Raw genomic sequence first — 19,040 nt, forward strand, 5'->3', positions numbered from 1 at the left:
AGCGTTAACAGGACATCATGTCTGTTTCATGGAAAACATGAAACATGGAATGTTTCGTGCCAGAGCGTGTTAGAACTACCGAAGCATGATGATGATTATTGTTATTGCTAATTTATGTAAATATTTGTCAAATTTTAGGCATGCCTAAATAGCACAGTTTTCAACTCCTATTTGAACTCTTAGCATCTTTTATTAAAAAAATTATAGAAAGCATTGTTTTGGGTGAAGAAAAATGGAAGAGGGAAACAAAGTGTGAATTCAGGATTCTCTCCCTGCCTCCAAGATACGGAAGTTTTACAACATGACAGAATTGAATAATAATTCACTGCTCACTGGATATATTTTCTAAAGATTGAAATATTCTGAAGATTGAAAGTCATATGCACAAAATGATAGTGGAAGAATAATGTTAGAAAGTGAGTCACATGAAATAAAGTAAGCTCAGAATTAAAAATACGTATGTTAAAAATACATTTGTTATAAAGAATAGTCAAAAGATCATTTTCAGATCTTTTGGGAATGTTAAAGGCACCACCATTTTAGGAAAAAATCTTTATTCAATTGATTGAATCGCAGTTTTGACTGGAACTGTACATTTTCTTGTCAAGTTCAGATGTCAAATAGTCTTGCTTCTTGGAAGGAACAATTAAAGAAAATGGTTTCAGTCTTGTCTTCTACTGAAAAATTACTGGAATTGCCATGATACAGCAGATCCTTACGTTTTTTGAATTGATGATAAAGAGTCAGTAACAAGATTGTTTGAATTTTCTCAGCTGACTTTTTATTTTACATTGCAAACTGTTCATTACTGATAAAGAGACCTTCCAAAATAGTTTTAATATTCTAATGGTGTTCCTAACAGAGTCATCTTGGCTCTTCACTGGTCAATATATCTTAAGTAGTAGTTTATTCTTTTCTCATACTCAGGCTGATTTGAATGGCAAATAATGTTATTTCTGTGAGAATGTTTTTATAAACTGAGGTGTTTTAGTCATATAATCACTTCTTCGGAATAATAAGTGAAGAAAAAAAAGCACAAAACTCAGCAGTGTGAAATATGTTGAAAATATCTGGTGAAGGTCCTTGAATGACAGAACTGCAAACCAGATCATCTTTGTATTTAATGGCATAGGATTATCACTTTGGAGAGGCCCATGATAGATGGGTTGAAATAAAAGACTCCTGGAATTTCCATGTTGCCAGATTTATATGGCAGAAGAAGCTGGAATTACAGTTTGCCAAACATGGGCTCTAGTAACAGGAGTTATCATCTATTGCTTGATTTTTATCAAGTTTAACAATTGCTAGAAGGTGACCAACTGCATAGCTGAAAAAGGAGAGGATGATCTGGCACTGAACACATTTATTACTAATTGCAACTCAGACACAGAAATCTCTTTGCTTCAGTGGAACAGAAGGCTGTGCTTTGTGGAAATACACAATAATTACAGGGATGTTTTTTGTTTGGTTTTTTTTTTTCTGACATCTGTAGATGGTGAAAGGTGGAGTATCAGAAACGAGAATTGAGAAGCGCATTGTCATTACTGGAGATGCAGATATTGACCACGATGAGGTGAGTATGCAAACTTAAGACTTAAAATGTGGGGCTTGTAGTCTGGTGAGATCTAGATGATGTTTCAGAAATCTGAAGTAAGAGAAAGGTAGAAAAATTGAATAAAACTATAGAGAAAGACCCTGAGACTGTTAATTGTGTCATAGTTATTAAGCAGTTGTGTTTTGCTATTAAGAAGCCTTTTTAAATATATGTGAAAGAAAAACAGCATTTGTAAATTTGCATCATAGATCATGTGAATGGGCTTTTGCTATTTTTAGAGGGATTACTCTATTTGGAAAAGACCCAGTTTATTTAGTGCAGCTTTTGTACTGGGAGGAAAAACATTACTGAAATAATCTTATTTTGATGCACTGATCTGGATAGATGGGAATCTCTACTGCATTCTTTCAGCAGCATCTGAATGCAGCGCTCATTTTGATTGAAAGCTTTCAAATACATTAAAACATCAACTGCTTGAATTTAAAAATGAGGTTTTGGCCAGTATTTGTAGAATTATGTGTAACAAAAGTAAGTGTTGATCTGCTGTAATTCTAAGTACTTTTTATCTCCATCAGTACTAAAGCAGTATTTTACAATATCTTAGTAACTAAGGTTAAGATGACTTCTACATGCCAAATTAATAAGGCTGAATTTGAGCACTACACAGGAAAATATTTGAGAAAAGTAAAGCATCTAGTCTTTGTAGTGATGATTACACAGGCTTTTTTTTCTTCTAAGAAACTATAGTAACAAAGGCAATCAACAATCATTGGTTAATACAAATGGAAAAGCCTGCCTTGTGATGAAAATATTTCTAACTTCGTGAAGGCTTCTCAAATCAGCATAACAGGGTCCAGTTTAACTTTTGAATTGTGGTATAGTAACAGTTTTTAAGGAATTGATTTTCACATTTTGATTTGTGTCCAGGAAGTGTCTTTTGGCAAGTTGAATCTCTTCTTGAAACTCATAATTAGATGACAGGACTGCTTAGCATCAGGCATGGATGGATCTTGTTTGCCTTGACACACATTCAGTGCACTTCAAATGTCTGAAAAGGTCACAAAACAGCTTTAATATACCAGAGAATTCTCAAAACCCTTCTCTAATTTGTGATAAGTGAATAATGAAGTAAAAAATGAAATTATAAAAAGAGGAAGTACAAAATTCAATTTTAATCACCAAAGTTTAAAACAGCAGTGAGCAGCTTTTAAGAGATTTAAGAAATATGTACCACATTTTCTTAAGTGAATATGAAGCTTCTTAAATGCCCAAACTACATGCTGGATGTTTTTTATTTTGTCTATTAGCTCCCTATATTACTAAAACAATTTTCAATAGGAAAGCAATATTTCAGTGTCGAGTTTCAGAATATGAATGTTTGTATTACTTGTAATTTACCAGATAGAGTCTTTGGGTTTTTTCATTGTTTATAGTTTGATTGCTAATAAACAGCAAACATCAGTATTGTACCAATGCACATTATGTGTCCTGTGCATACTCCCTTAATAGGATTTTAAATTCAGTGTCACATAGTAGAGTGCCTAATGCTGGTGTTTTCAATCTCTCTTCAGAGTTAATTTTATTTTCTCTCACTTAATACCTGTAGCTAGCTTAGGAAATAGTCACTTTTCTAAATTAAGATAAACCTTTTCGTTGCATTTTATTTTTCTTGCTCCTTCTAGTATTTTGGGGGAGGTTTAGTTGCATTTGGAACTGAGGTGGAAGGTGAACTGTTGCTTCTGAATACCTTCCCATGTCTTCTGGTTTTTTTCTTACGTTAGGTTCCAGCAATAATACAGCTCACTGAAATAAGATGTGCACTAAGATGTGGGCAAGAAAGAGAAGGCCCCAGGTGCTATTTCACCTGTGATGATTCAAAATGTGCTCTTATGTGGTTGACTATGAGGTAGAATAAAATATTACATTTCAGTTGGAAGGGACTTATGATGGTCATCTGATCCAACTGAGTATATTGGTACATCTCTTAAATGATAAAAATTATTAAAATGGGGAGAGATTATAAGCAACTGAATGATACTTGCATTTGCACTTCCCGGAATGAAGCTAGAGAAATTTCTCTTAAACTAGTACAAGGAGAAAAATGGGATTCTTGTGCTGAGAAATTTGTTACAATCTTATTCTAGAGTTTCAGTACCACACTTAGTGTACATTCCAAAGTATCTTTCTGTTTTGTTCAGGAAACTGAAGGGCACTCGTGTTTTTCTGTACTATCTTAAACTCTTGTTACAGTGTATTTATTAGATCCTTTGCAGAAGTTCAAAAAGTTCTGGGATAGAGATGCCCTTTTTTTTTACCTAAGATGAACTAGAAAGTTATCTTAAAACTTTATGGTTACTTGGTTACTTGTTACTTCCTGGAAATCTTGATAAATTTTTTACATGGTGGGGTTTGTTGGGTTTTTTTTCTTTCTTTTGGGTTTTGTGTTTTGGGAATTGGTTTGGTTTGGGAGTTGGTTGGTTTTTTTACCTTTGATCTCAGGTTCAGGAATTTACAGTTCTGAAAAATTATAACCAAATTTTCCAAAGGTACTCTCCCATTCTCTGGCCCCACATGAATGTCCTCTTGGTTTTGTGAAGCTCCATATTTCAAATACATTTGCAGGCCCTGGCACAGGCAATCAAAGAAGCCAAAGAGCAGCACCCTGACATGTCTGTGACGAGAGTGGTGGTGCACAAAGAAACTGAACTCGCTGAGGAAGATGAAGACTAAAATCAAAAATGCTCTCAAGCAAATACTTCAGGTAAGCTTATGTAGATAATTAACAAAGGAAAATGTGGCATCAGTTTGCTGTTGCATTCATGTCTTTTCAGCTGAGAAATGTGGGGCATCTTTAGGACAGGGATTCCCAGAAGGGTGAGTTAAAACAGGTGCTAATAGAAGACTATTAGTATAAGAATTTTAATCTTAGGTCTAATCTGACATCAATTTCAGTTGCAAATGTTCCTATACATGTCTCCCAGTTTTGTCACACTACTCTCACAGCATTTTCTACAATGTCTGGTCAAGTTGTTACAGTTTGTATTAAAGTGGGTTTGGGCTATTTCTGCAAAATATGAAGGATGTGTCACACTTTTCTGTTTACCTGCACAGTTATAGTTCTTGCCTAACATCTTGCTTGTTTAGTGGGAAGTCTGTGTAGTTTTCAGTAGTGAAAGGACACACTTTGACGTTTCAGTTTAGTCAGCTAATCCTTAATCCTAAACACACTGAAATTTTTGGCCTTTTATCATTTTCCCAGGCAAGAAGGTAAATGTATTGGAAGCTCAAGTTTTAAAGCCTTTTATCAGTTGAAAAAAACTGTTTGAAGTCCTGGTAGTTTATTAGGCTCTCCTTTCTAGGTTGAGAAAAAGAAAAAAACACAATATGGTTCTCCTTCATGTACTCAATAGAAAGAGCAGGATGAACACTGAATAAATCTGCTCTTGCACTCATTATAGACTAATGTCTTAGAGCTCTGTAACCATTTGGGGGTGTAAAGCTTCAGATTTCCTGTGCTTGTCACACTGTTGGTATGAGACTCGAGCTTCGGGTTTTTTCAAACTTGATGGTTTTGTAAACGGTAGATTCAGATTCAAGAAAAAGGTTTTGTTAATGGATAAATGCGTATATCAGTGAGAGAGATTTATAAAGAAATGTAAAAACCAGTGGTTTAAACCTTCATTAGGAGACCTCTGATTTTTTACTGATCAGCCTCTTTATCTAGATAGAAGAACAGTGGTGTTATTGGAACATCTCAAGGAAAATTGTCTTAGTACAGCTTTGAGCTTTTAATATGCACTTGATTGATCAATGTTGATGTAGGGGCAGATAAGGTAAAAGAAATACATTTTGTGTTTTAAAGAAATGAGAATAGGCATGATTCTCATTTCCCCGGTTCAGTATTTTATGCAATGGTGGTTGTGGCCCGTGGACAAGAGACTTCTATGTCCTGTGCAGGCAGGCATTCCCTTAGTATTCAACAAAATTCTTTACCTGAGGAAACTGGCCATTATAAATTTCAGCCTGCAGCTTTAGCAGACTTGAGCACAGCCATGAAGTGCCAGGAATATATGAAAAATGAGACACTGACTTGATTCCAAATTTGCTGTAAGCTACTAGAGGGGAGGGTGGTTTTCACATAATCCTGATAATCTGTCGTGTTAAAAAAAAAATCAAATTTATTGCTGTGCCTGAATTTCCTAAAAGCTGAAGATATAGCTGTTGAGTATCACTGCTGGGATCCAGAAGAGAAAAGATTCAAGTATCAGTTGAGAGGGTATGAAGTGCATCTATTGAATGCTGTTCTATGGAGCATGACTGTTATCAAGGAATTGGACTCGTCTTGAGCTAGTCTGATCACAGATGCATAATTTCAGCTGAAAGACATAGACTATAGCTTTAGTTTATTTAATCTACCTACAAGGGTCTCTTTTCTTACCAACTGAGTAGAAGTGAGAGTGCCTGTGTGTGGCTGAGGAAGTTGGAGAACTAAAATCCATTGCCAGATGTTGACCTGGATATGGTCAGTTAAGAGACTGCCCATGGTGGGGTGTTGGGGCAAGGGTTTTTCACATCTGCTGGCAGTATTGTTGGATCTCATCACTGTGCTCATAACCCTCCTGAGAGTTTGTCCTGAACTCTTGCTGTGTGCAGTACTGCATAGAGCAGCAATGTTGAGAGCCATAGAGAATACGAGGATGAGAGTAGGATGGCCTGACCTCGTACAGATTGTGCTAGAACTGCAATGTTTGTTTTGGTCATGTGTGTTCAGACGATATTTTCTGGCTGGTTTTTCTCTGAGCTTCTCAGCATGTAAATTCACATAATTTTTCAGGATTTAGAACACAGTAGAACTGAGTTTGGACTGCCTCCAGAAAATTTCTTCAGATTCGTCAGATTATTCTGTGTTTGAAAAAGAAATTAATATTTTTTGTTCAAAAAAAGTACAAACCAGGAGAAAACATGGATCACGTTCTGAAGTGCTAGATGAGCACTCACCTGGATACTCATGTTGTAGCATTAATACTTTTTAAAATTACTTTCACATTAGTTAATGCTAGAAACCAAAAATAACCCTGGAGGTGGGGTTGCTTGTGAGGGACAGTTGGGGAAAAACACCAAAAATAAGAAACACTGCACAAATGTCTGTTTTTTCATTGTACCTTTATTTCAGCATTTGGTTGGGTTTGTTTCATGGCTTTGTTGCTTAGTGACACTGCAAATGAGTATAACATGTATGCTCCAGTTTTGTTTTAAAAGCACATGGGAGGACAGGGAGCTATACTGAACTGTGAGATAGGGGGGGTGTTGATGAGTCCCCACATCACATAAATGTTCTGGAAGGCTTGGAAAAATGCACGTCAGTTTGGTGAGAGCTGTTTGCAGTAAGGAGAATGCCTGTGCTTTGGGTGATTTCACTGGTCCCTTGGTGCACAGCAACATTAAACATGCACACTCAAACCACCCCTTGCATATTTTCAACTTCCATTGCAGGATCTAAGGTAGAAAGATACACTGAGACAGCAGAACAGATGGTTTGGATTTGCAGGGTTTTACTATTCTATGCGCTACCATCACATTTTGAATTCGTTATTAATCAGTGGGAATTTAAAGGTCTTGGAAGCAGGGATTGCCTCTTCTCTTACATGTGTGTAGAATATGCCAGGTTCTTCATGCTACCTTAATCCCAAATCAGCACAATATATCCCACAGAAATAATTACATCTTTTTAGAGGGGACTGGGTCATGGGAGGAAAAAATTATTTTGCCAGGTTTGCACCACATTTCTACATTAGTGACCAGCTGCAAAGTTGATTCTGTTCCTTCATCAAATATTTAACTACTTTGTAAAAATTTTATTCAGGGAAAAAAGCATTCAAAGAATTCCTTCCATTGTCTGAGGGAGGTTTTTTTGCATTTTTGAGAAACATAGACATTTTGGAATGCTTGTTTGCAGAGGACTGGAGTGTGTCAGTTGTTCTTGTCTAAGTTTGTCAATTGCTTTACAGGTACCTGGTCTTCAATGCTTGTGAGAGAATAAAAGAGGACATTTTTCCATGCTACTTTTGTGTCAGACCTGGAGACTTGTTTGATTGATGATGCCTTTCTGTTAAACTTTAGGGAAAAATTTAGTCATCTAAGCAAAAGAAAGCCACCAGAAGTGCCTTGACTATCTGTCAAGACCCTTTTGCTCTCCTGTGCTAAGGCAATGGAGTCATGCAGTGAATCTTGCATACTTGTTTCTGAGGCCATGAAAGCTCTGATGACTACAGCAGTATTCTTGGTGTAGACTTGTTTTCTCCAATAAAAGGAAAAGATACTGCATTCTGAAGGATTACTGAATTGAACAAGTACCTTCCTTTTTTATTAATATTCTAGGCTGTGGAATAAAATTTTCAGTAAATTGTGCAAGGGGTTGCAATTAAAATAACATGAGAATTTTGGGAAGGGAAAAAATGCTCTAAAGCATGATGAGTACTTTGAAAAAGTGTAGGACTGTATGCCTAATGACTGAAGGGGGTTTTAGTCAATGCAACATTTTTAATGAAATAACCTTCCCTTCTTGTATAAAAAACCAAAGAACCCTGCATAGAGAAAGTTACTTTCTGACTCTGATGTGACACTGACATGGTATCTGTTCCAACTGCTTATGTAACCTTCCATATCATTTTTTTCTTCCAGAAATAAAAATGTCACTGACCACGAAGAACTGTAGTCATTCCAAGTCATCATGATTCCACTGAATCCACCAGGCCTAGCAACAATGTCCAGATGTTCACGACTTACATGCCAATACCAAACTCCATTTTAACATCTTTGGTCTATATTCCTTTACAGTTTTTTTTGTTTATTTTTATAACCACTTCTTAACAATATTAGAGTTTTGGTTTTTTTTAATGAAGTTCTAGAGGGTATGATCTTCTTTTGCACAAATGCTTGTATTTTTGAATCTGATTCTTAATTATATGAAAGTGAACAAAAGAAGCCTGGAAATCATTGTTCACTGGAGGAGGTGATAATTGTGCAGGAAGGAGGATCTTTACTAATTTAGATATAGTTTTTTTCAGATATTTCAAGTGAAATCTCTTACTGGAGTAATTTACAGAATTTTTTTCAGATTATTCAGGTAAATATATGATATCACATAATGAAGTTTTTTATAAAAATAAAACATTTGCTAAAATTTGAAAAAATATATTTCTTTGGATAAATTTTATACTGGTATCTCTGTAACTCTTTCTTTTCCAAGGTTCTCCTCTCTGTGGAGCAGAGATGGTGTGGCAGTCTGTAGAGGAGAAGGAGTTGCAGACAGATTTCTTCTGACTGAGCACTGTGTTCTTTTTGCACTTTGGTGCCAATGCTCAACTTTTTGCAGACTTTTTGCTGTCTGCAGCATTCCAGATAAGGAAAGAAGGAAGAACAAAATATCTTTCTCTTTTTCCAACAAGAGATGATCTAGGCAGCTTAAAACCGTAGTGCTTTTTTTTCTTACTGTGTCCCAATTTCAGTACTTCCATTATTTGGATACATGTGTAGAATGCTCGCTTGCTATTAAACCTCACTGTGTCTCCATGTTAGAACTGACATTTCTGTTACAGAGAAGGTATATGTTTCACATGCTTCCTCTAATGGTTAATGCAGGTTTTTAGGCTACTGAATAAAAGATGTAAGATGAACTCCACTCATAAAGTAGTACGAGAGTACCATCAGTTGAGACTGCCATGGCAAAAACCTGTTAATTATATTGGGGTTTATTTTTAATTTGTTCTTGCTGGGGGGTTGTTTGTTTGGGGTTTTATTTGCTGTTGACTCTGTGTATAGTTAAAATGCCAAATTAGATTTATAGTAGCTTAAAGTTGTATTAAGTGATATTTTGCTTTCTGTAATTCTGTTATAAAATAAAGTTGTTTATTCTCTGTATGACTTTTGGCACTCGGACATAAGCTTGGAGGATATTTGAAGTGAGCAGATTACTTCTGAGAACTGCAATTCTAGAGGTCACAGAACCTTAAAAAACAGGGATTAGTGCAAGTGGTCTGCAGGGCTGCCAGAAGGGTGGCGCAATTGCCTGGTGCTTAAGTACCAGTGGTTTTTTAAACATTTTCCAATAAACCCCTGATTTCTGTAGTTAAAAGAAGAAATCTTCAGCTTCCAAAACCGAGGAGATTTGAACTTTGCACTGGAAGTTGAAATGCTCCCCAGTCCACAAGACGTTCTACTGAGTTCATTGAGATAGGATCTACTGTGGTTTTCAGATAACAAAACAAACCATAAAACTTCTCACTACATTCTTCTTCACTTCTGAGCAGTGTATTTTTGGTGCTATTCTCAGTTTAGACGGCTGCCATCTGTCAGCACACTTGTGTAACAGAAGTTCTCGTTGGCTCTGGCTCTGCGTGGTTGGGATAACGTATGACAACAGTAACAGAGATGTTAATTTCTATATCTACGTAGTCATTCTCAACTGCATCCACATTACCTGGGGAATTAGCAGGCAACAGTCTTACCTGCTTTCCTTCAAAACCAGAGGTATTGTGCTTTTCAAAAAGGGGAAGAGAACCCCATCCAGCTTGATAACACTGCCACAATGCTGCGTGAGTAGGGAGGTTGTCAAAGAAGTGGCAAGTCTGGGATGTGCAAATGTAGGTTAAAAAGGACACACATGCATTTAGAAGGATGTCTCAGTGGATTTTTCCTACAAAAGTGTAAGAAGAAGCTATATAAAAATCTTTAAGGTATTTTTGAGATGGTGTAGTATTAGTTGCAGATCTCATTTGGTGGGTGGACAGCATGTTGCTTGAATTCATTGATTTTGGATTGGTCTGATTAGTTAGACAGTAGATCAATATTGGTTTAATTGCCCTTGTATTTAATCCTTAAAACTGCAAATATAATATTCTTGAAACAATATTATTTCCACTGAAATATGTCTTTCTTCAAATACTAATAGAACCATTTGTCAGTGAAAAATTAATAGTATTTTCAGGTCAGCATGGCTTGTGCATAGCTGTCACTTCCATTGATTAAATATGTACTAATCAAACAGCCATTGTCATGCAGAAAAACCTAAGCCCTAAGTGTGATCAGTCATAAAAATAGTCAAGGTTTACAGATTCAGGTTGTATGTAATTATTCAAATTATCTGGAATATTGTGCAATTCTGAAGTCTCATTGTTACCTTTTTATATATAATATACCTACAGCAAAAACTACAACATGCAAAAAAAGAAATTGTTCTCAAGGCACTTCACAAACCAGCTTTATAATACACGGGCAATTTCAAATACAATTACAGCAATTAATTCTGCTTTAATACTTTGAAAAGTGAGTCATGTGGGTCTTGCAAAAAAACACTTAATACATCTTCATTTTTAATAATGATAACCTCAGGGTTCATAATAAATGTTGGACTCATTCTACAGATTTTTTCTCAGATAAAGCTTTTTAAATGGCAGGTATGCAACTCCAATGAAAAACTTTAAACAAAAGGTTTATAGCTCAAAGCAATGAGGAACTATAGTACAACGTGTTTCTTAAAGTATTCTTCTATTTGACAGTCCAGCTGAATAACAACTTTTAATTGGGCCACAGAAGACATCAAACAGATGGAATAAAATACTGACTACACCTCTGGAAGATTTGAAACTTTTGATTTTCAGGCTGCTCAGTTGTTTGGGACTTTCATACTGCACTTGAAAAAAAGATAGAGCAGTAATATAAATACAAATTACAAGCATTGGAAATGCTGTGATAATTCCTGTAGTGCTAAAATATTCTGTTTGGTTTGAGACAAATCCTTCCAGAGATTTTGGAGGTAAGTCTATATGAATGTCTCTGCTGGGCCAGGCTAAGTGACTAGCTCTCCCAGATCTCTGTCTCTGAGGCTACTGCTACTTGCCTTGGGGTGTGTGTAACTATGATTACTATTTTAGAAAGTAGCACTTTCCCAAATATTCTTCCAGCCTCAAGTGGTTTTCGAATACTTGCTGGTGTATCAGTCTTTATCAGTATTTCTCTGCCTCTGGATTTTTAGCTAATTGCTTTTAAAAAATTTCCTCTGGCAGGCATTTAACCCTTCAGTGTGTCTTAAGGAAAAAAAGAACCAAAAGCACTTTTTGTGTCTTTCAAACCTGCCCCTGCTCTAGCATCCTTGAAAAGCATCACTGAAGACTTTGGAATAGGCACCCATCAATCACTCTCTTCAGTCATTCCCCAGCCAAAAGTGCTCTCTCAATTCTTTATCACTTTGTCATCTCTCTCGGTGCCTTTCCAACTTAAATGTTGAGACCTGAAATTCTGTTCTGGGAAGCGAAGGGGAAGCAGTCACAGGCAGGAAGGTTTTAAACGTGCTTACTGGTTGTAGGTGGAGTAGAGTCTAACTTCACATTATTGCTAGAGACTGGAGAGAGAGGACTCTTCAGAGACAGCAGTAATTGAAGATAAGTTATTTCCTTGCAATTACTCTCCATATATATTTAGATAATTTTGCTTGTACAATTTATCTACACAAAGATGTTGTTCTGTGGTGTTATTTAAATATGTATTTTCCCTTTTTGAAGGAGTTGTATGGAGTGTTTCATGCTGGAAGCATGAAAACATATTTCTTGACACTTTTCAGTAATGGAACTGAAAACAACAGGGCCTGAGAATTTTCATAGCCTGTTACTAAGTCGTGAATGTCAGATCCTCCTACATGTTAGCAGTGACAGTTCAATGAGCAGCTCTATCAAAGGCACAGAGTGTATGTATATAGTATTATTTTTGGTATCCATGCCACTATTTTACAATGAAGTGCTGTTTAAGAGTGTTACCACTTCTTGACATTTCAAATCTCCCCATTCTCAGGCACGCTGTGGAATTAACAAAATCAGTTTTCATTCTGTATTTTTTACATGTGATCCTGGCCAATCTTTTCTTGGGTAGTGAGAGAGTGAGTGTTTGGGATTCTGTGTGTTAGAATTCCATTAGCATCTGATCAATATCCCAGATCACTGCTTTAAGAAGGCAGCATCCTTCTTAAATGTAGAAAATAAACTCTTTGCAGCAGCTGTCTCAACTTCCTTGCAAAAGATTGTGTTTCCATTTCCAAACAATTGCCTCTTCACCTGTGCAATGTATTCTGTGTTTGCACAGATGTAAACCAGTGTGATGAATTATGTCTTTTTTAATTTGGGCAGTATTAAAATGGGGGAGAGGTTGTAAGGGTACTTGCTGTTTAAATTCTTTTTTTCTCTAAAGACTTTGATAAATTGCAGTGTTTTTTTAAACCTGTGGTCATGGCCCTATTAGTATTTCTAGAAAATGATTCCAAGGAGTTCTTAAAACTCTATGAGAACTGAAACTGTGCAAACCACACATAATCTCAGAAAAGGCATTATCCACTCTCACAGGATGAGTAATGACAAACAGCTTTAATGAAAGGTAATTGCAGACAGCAATCATTAGCAGACAGAGACAGTAAACACTGAGGACAGTAATGACAGTCACTTCTCATTCCTTGCCAGTTTGGGTTTAAACTTGAAAGTCAGAATCAGAGAAGCTAACAGCCAGTAGTACTTGCAAACTATTTGAGTTGCATTGTTGTGGGCCATCTGCCACAGGCAATCTGAGATGCACCTAAAACTGTGCATCTACAGCTACAGGGGAGCAGGGAGGAAGATTTTTTTTAAAAATGTGTGTCAATTGACATACAAAAAAATAACTCTATGCTTCTGCAGTTTATTTGCAAAAGTCATTTGTCCTTAAAGGAGAGTAATAGCTGTTTACAGAATACAGAATACTAACTAAATCTTTCCATGGTTTCAAAATTCAGCATTTTTGGTCAGCAGAGAGAAATCCTTTTGTTTCCTGCTACTGTTACATTTTGCTTCCAAATTCTGTGGAAATGATACTTTACAAAACCCACAATCTTTCCCGAAGTGTACAAGCTGATAAATGTCAGTTCCCCTTCAAAGCCCTTTTCAATTTCCCAGATGTGAGTGCTTGATATCAACTTGTTACTTATGCATCTCGATTTCATAAGGCTGCCTGCCTTGGATGTGCCAGCTCAGCTCTCTCAGGAGCTCATTATGTCCTTTCTCCTTGGCAGGCCAGGGAGGGGCTGGTGAGCAGGGCACTGTCCCTCCCCCCAGATCCTGGGGCACACAAAGGAACCAAGCAGTTCATTGCAGGAGGCCTCTGGTCTCTGCTGAGCTGCTCAAAGAGCTGCTTGCAAGAACTCTGGATGGCAGCAGCTGTTTCATCATCCAGTGCTGGATGGCATAGCACTGGCTTCTCCTCTCCAGTTTCGTTTTCATGTGTGGTATTTATTTGCAGCTGGTTATTGTTAAACCTGCAGTGCTGAGTATTGGGTTTAAGCTTGCTTCCTGAGACGTGAAGCTCCCTTAAATGCCCTTGAGTTCTTGTATCTGCTCTCTTTTTGTCTGGATCTCCTGGGTTTCCTCCACGGGCCACAGTGATTCATGAAGGCATTCCTAGAGTCTTGTGCCATGACAATTTCCTCCTCGACTGAAAAATAATTCAAACAACACAAAAATTCCATAAGAATATGCTGATTTCTTATGGTGAGTTTTTATCAAGAAAAAGAGCTGGCTTATATTAATAAGAACTAATTTTGCTAAGGTGAAGGTGTCTAAAGAGCACATTGTTATTAGTTGGCCCATGATCCTAGAGGAGAATCTACTGAGTGTGAGTCTGGGGCTGTTACTGTGCCCAGTGAAGGGCTAACATGGACTATTGACATCAGCAGAAATGCTCTGTTTTCATTTGCCTCCACAGCTTTCAATCAGAATAAAACCCTTAAACAACAGCAAAGAGCATAGTTAGTTTACACTGGCAATTCATCTTCTGCTTTATAGAACTGTGCTGTGAGAACCTTGATCTGGCCTGATCCTCCTGATGCTGCCTGTGGTACAGACAGAGCAGAAAAATTCTTGCTGCCCACATAACTGGACATCTTCAGAACACAACTGTGCTGTTGGAGTCTTGGAGATTATTTGAAGAAGGATGGAGAAACAGAGAAAATTTTTAAAAAAGGTAAAACCCCATAAAATACTTGTCATAGCTAATTGTTCAGAAGAAATGTGGGCTGTTTTTGTTAGATGATTTGGTTTTATTTAAAAGGTTTTTATATATTGATATATTTATGCAGAGCTTCTCTCTCGCTGCACAGAGAAAAATTAAATGCTTATTTAACAATGAAGCAAGGCAGCCTTGATTTTAGTAAAAAAAATTCTCTCCTTTTTTCTTTTTTTTTCTTTTATTTTCAGTAAAAGAGATCTAGGAAAATAGGCAGCTGAAATCTGCAGAATTTCTGTTGTTTTGTGGGAGAGATAGCATTTGAAGGAGTCTGTTCTCAGGCTTATCTGTTTCTTTCACCTGATGGTCTTAAGCTAAAGCTGGCTCCTCTTGCTTGTACAGGGAGAGCTGCTCAGGAAGTTTTGTGTGAGTTGGCTGGAGGCCAAAACAGTAGGTTGGTCTCTGACAGTCTCAGCTCAAGAAAAAGAAGATCTTGGAGACAGAGCTGGGAATGCAATGCTCGAAGTATTACACAGACAGGAATTCATCTCACATCCTCTTGAGAATCCCAGCCAGAACACCTGTGATCTGCAAACTAAAGTGTCTCCTTTCCCGAGGCATTGAAAAGCCAGATGATTCCCTTCAAGCATCCTTCTTGGTTTTGAAAGAGAGAAGCACGGCAGCAATATTCCTTTGGCAAATTAGTCTGCCAGCTACCTCATTCACCTCTCTCTTACACCCTTGATTACTAATCTCAGGAAATTTACAAAACCATTGCTTGCTTAAACTCATTACAAATCCAAGGCTAAATTTTCTGTGCTTCAAGAGAAGCAGAATTTAACATCTGGTGCTGTAGATTATTTACAGACCTGCAGAAAGTGTGTCTAAGGAGGATATCAGTGCTGTGGAAAAAGGCAGGACAGTCTGTTTCAGCAGTTGATCATGTATCACAAATGCAAATGTCTGGGCAGTTTTTTCAGATGGGTTCATCTGACTTAATGGAAATATTGTCTGAGCCCCAGCAAAATACCTGAACTGATGGGATCAGTAGCCCACCTGCTTTTCCTGGCTTGCTTCATCCTAGCTGGAATAGAAAAGTGAGAGCATCACCAGGTAACAGGGAGTTCAATAGCAGCTCAGTATTATTTCATAATAACTAATATATGACTTTATATGAGCACAGAGCTCTGTAATTTACTGATAATTTACAGAAAGGGAAAACCTTTTATCTGCTTTTATCTGAAGTCAAATGCAATAATGTCACTAGCTTTCATTTCAACCACTTTCAAGTAAGAAAACTATTGTCCTATTATTTAGCCTTCCTGTTTCCTCACAGGTACTGAATTGCACAATGTTTTGGCATTGCACTGTTTTTTGTTGTTTTGTTAGCGTGTGAAAAACCATCAGCACCTTGCTCTGAGAATAATCTATAACCCAAGGCAGGGCTGGGTTAGGCAAGTGGAGCAGGCTTCCCTTGCAGATTAATTCAGCATCTGAAAGCACATCTTGAACAGGAAATGTTCAAGTTTTAGCAGCCTGAAGGTAACTTGAGGTCTGTGCTCATATGCAAACATCTTTCCACTGTTAGAGCCTCGGATCTAAATGCCTGGAGAGTTCCACAAAATAGGAAGTTTGTTTATTTTACATTTCTGGCTGCATGTGACCTTTCTTATATTACATGGCCAAATTTTCATGATAGAGTAAAATCTGAGTGCACAAATGACAGTGCTTGGCTTGTGAGATTTCTAAGTGAGATTTCTTTCCTGGCCTTGCCCTGGTGGGTAAATTCTTCTCCTGCTGGGCTGGAGCACCCCAGGCCAGCTCGGTGCGAGGCCCCAGCTGATCTGCAGAGCCCTGTGGACAGGACTGGCCTGTCTGCCCCAGCCTGGTCTGCTGGAGCTCAAACCTCTAGGGGGAGAAACATCCTGAAACATTGTCCCAGGCAGGGTTCTCACCAAGCTGTACCAAGAAGCATCTGCAGTTTGCAGAGAAAACCTGGGCTGTCCTGTTAGCTCTCCTGACACCATATGGATAAAATGATCAGAAGACAGAGAATCTGAGGAACAAGCTTAGGCCAGTGTCAGCGAGAGCGCTTTCAAAGAGCTGCAGGAAAGAACAGCTGATGCCTCAGATTTGAATGTGCCCCAAGGCTGGCTTTGGCAGCTGGAACCCTAAAGCAAGAGCACGTGTGGATCTGCTGCTGCAGCTGAGACCCAAGTCTGGAGGGCAGGAAGATCATCCCAGCAAGACTGGATGGTCTGAGGTACAGGGTGTTCCTGTCTGGAAGAAACTCCCTGCCTGCTACAAGTGTAGCCCTGTTGGGCCAGGTGAGCAGCCTTGATTCTCAGTACAGATGTGTTACAATCACTGCACATTTGCATTGGGATCAGGGTTTGTTTTTGTTTTACTCAGAAGATGGATTTTTGAAGTGAGTTTAAGCTAATTTAAAACTCGAAAAGGCGACATGGCAAATGTACACTTAGGTACAAAGTAAGAGCAAATACATACTTTTGAAAGAACACAGACACATACTCAAAGCCCAGTTACTTATAGGGTATAACTGCTGCTACCTGCCTCATTGAAGACTTGCACAGTGTAACCACAGAAGAAAATAATCTGTACTTTAACTGCCTTTTTTTTTCATTCTGGTTGCCCCTTCTATAGTGTAAAACAGTAAAATTTCCTATAGTATAGTATATAAAACTAAGACATTTTAAATGAGGGTCAATTCAAGTTGTAAACAAATACCTGTAGTGTTTTTAAAACAGGAAATGGTTTAAAATACAGAACAGCTTTATAAAATTGTTTCTGATCATAGCTGTCTTCAGTTTAGTTAATGGTACAAGCCTAAGTGTCCTGTTGAATGAGGTTTGTCTCCCTCCCCAGTCTTTGTCCCCAAGTCCTGGCTCACCTTCTCTGAGTTTGATCCTGAAGTAGACAATTAGCAGCAGCAGGAGTAAAGTCACGGGCATAAAGATCCCAGCAAAGAGAACAGAAGCAGGCAGCTCCCTCACAAACACTGACAGGACGTAACCTACGCTCATTTTCCTCTCTGGAAACCGTGCCAAGCCAGATCCTTAAGGTCTCCAAGTCTGGACCATATTTATTCTGCTTTCCTCCTTTTTCCCCTGATGGACATTCTGCCCTTTGCTCAGGCCATTATCTCTTTTTGGACTTTGGTTTGTTTGTGTAGGTCTGTGATCCCAGCAGTACTGGAGTTCACTCACAAAGTTACTCAACAGCAAAGTTTAAAAGTGTGTGTTGAAGTAATGTAGGGCTTTGAAACCTTTGGATGTTGGGCTGGGCAGGGCTCAATATGTGAGGCTGCTGCTGCTTTTTGAGCAGTGTGGGTTCTGTCATCTGCTAACACTGTACAGGCCATTCTGAATAATAAGCACCTTCTTCCTAGATGTATTATTAATTTTACAGTAGATCTCAAATTCTCACTCAGTGTTATTGTACCCTGTTGTACATTCCACACAGGCACACGTGTGGCCTCAGCTCTGAAGTTTTCAGACCAAACCACTGCAGCAAGAAGCTGTGGTGATGTGGTGCCAACAGCATTCTTTCCAAAGGGCAGCTGCAGAACAGTGAAACTCAGGAAGGTTTCTTTCTTAGTGAAGTTGAAAATGTATGATTCTGGGGGCAGAGATGTGCCAGAGAATTCAAGAATCTTTTAAATGTTCAAGTAGTTCCGTTTTTCCCACCTGGTCACCAGCCTATGGCAAAACTGTGCCTTGATCTTCTTAATACATTTTTTTAAAGATGATTAGTCATTTTATAGTCCTCTACACCTTCAGATTTGCAACCATACCGTAAGCAGTTCTGTCCAAGCATCCAGAAAGACTGTACAATTTGCTTCACTTATTGGGTAGGTGGGTAGGCTGGAACCAAGGGGAAGTGCAGTAGATTTTTTGACTTTCAAGAGAAAGAGGTATTTCTGCGTTCCCCTATTGTTTTCAAGAGGCAAATAACCTCACCTAAAAACTATTTGAACTTTTTTGAACTGTAAGATATTTGAGATCCTGTCTTTTTAACAAGTGATGGGCACTATAATGTTTACAGATTAATTTCTTGTTTTGTTAATTACCTGCTGTTGTAGCTGATAAAAGAGCAAATGGTGTGTGTCTTATTTCTTGCTTATCCTTGTTCAGCTTCAGCTTTGTTTTATCTTATTCTGCCCTTTTCTACAAGATGTTTGACCTCATTTGATAAGTGCTTTATGAACTACTGATGGAAAGCGTGGATTAAAAGCCAGATGGTGAAGATATTAATATTATTATAGGCCCATCTGTTGGCAGATAATTCCTTCCTTCAATAGATACCTGTCAGCTGTGATCAATAAATTCCTTAGACTTTTTTTCTTTGTGCATGAAAAGTTAATTCCTTTTTTTTTTAGACTATTGTGATTGTTGTTGTTCAGGATTGCAAAACAGTTGCAGTATTTGATGAACATTTTTTAAATTCC

At 37.8% G+C, this 19,040-nt stretch overlaps 2 protein-coding genes across 18 annotated transcripts in view; one reads left to right on the forward strand and one right to left on the reverse strand.

Annotated features, from left to right (window-relative positions):
• EPB41L2 (erythrocyte membrane protein band 4.1 like 2) overlaps positions 1–9,475 on the forward strand; it is a 109,327-nt gene extending 99,852 nt beyond the window's left edge. For all 17 annotated transcript variants that reach the window (XM_059842108.1, XM_059842088.1, XM_059842101.1 and 14 more), the window contains 3 exons: positions 1,493–1,573; positions 4,178–4,316; positions 8,237–9,475. In XM_059842108.1, coding sequence (XP_059698091.1) covers positions 1,493–1,573; positions 4,178–4,285 — 189 coding nt within the window. In that variant the 3' untranslated portion in view covers positions 4,286–4,316; positions 8,237–9,475. The remainder of the gene's footprint in view (positions 1–1,492; positions 1,574–4,177; positions 4,317–8,236) is intronic.
• A 3,480-nt stretch (positions 9,476–12,955) lies between these two features.
• Positions 12,956–17,679, reverse strand: SMLR1 (small leucine rich protein 1). Its single transcript, XM_059843377.1, has 2 exons — positions 17,484–17,679; positions 12,956–14,062 (listed from the first exon to the last, which is right to left on the reverse strand). Exons 1-2 carry the CDS (start codon positions 17,614–17,616, stop codon positions 13,908–13,910), a joined length of 288 nt encoding a protein of 95 aa, XP_059699360.1. The 5' UTR covers positions 17,617–17,679; the 3' UTR covers positions 12,956–13,907.
• Positions 17,680–19,040: the final 1,361 nt, after the last annotated feature.

Source organism: Haemorhous mexicanus, chromosome 3 (genome assembly GCF_027477595.1).
Source record: "Haemorhous mexicanus isolate bHaeMex1 chromosome 3, bHaeMex1.pri, whole genome shotgun sequence".
Lineage (NCBI taxonomy): Eukaryota > Metazoa > Chordata > Aves > Passeriformes > Fringillidae > Haemorhous > Haemorhous mexicanus.

Coding starts and splice junctions, on each gene's coding strand:
- SMLR1 (XM_059843377.1), bottom strand. CDS start 17,616: ATGAGCGTAGGTTACGTCCTGTCAGTGTTTGTGAGGGAGCTGCCTGCT. Junction 14,063..17,483: donor CAGGATCAAACTCAGAGAAG/GTGAGCCAGGAC, acceptor ATTATTTTTCAG/TCGAGGAGGAAATTGTCATG.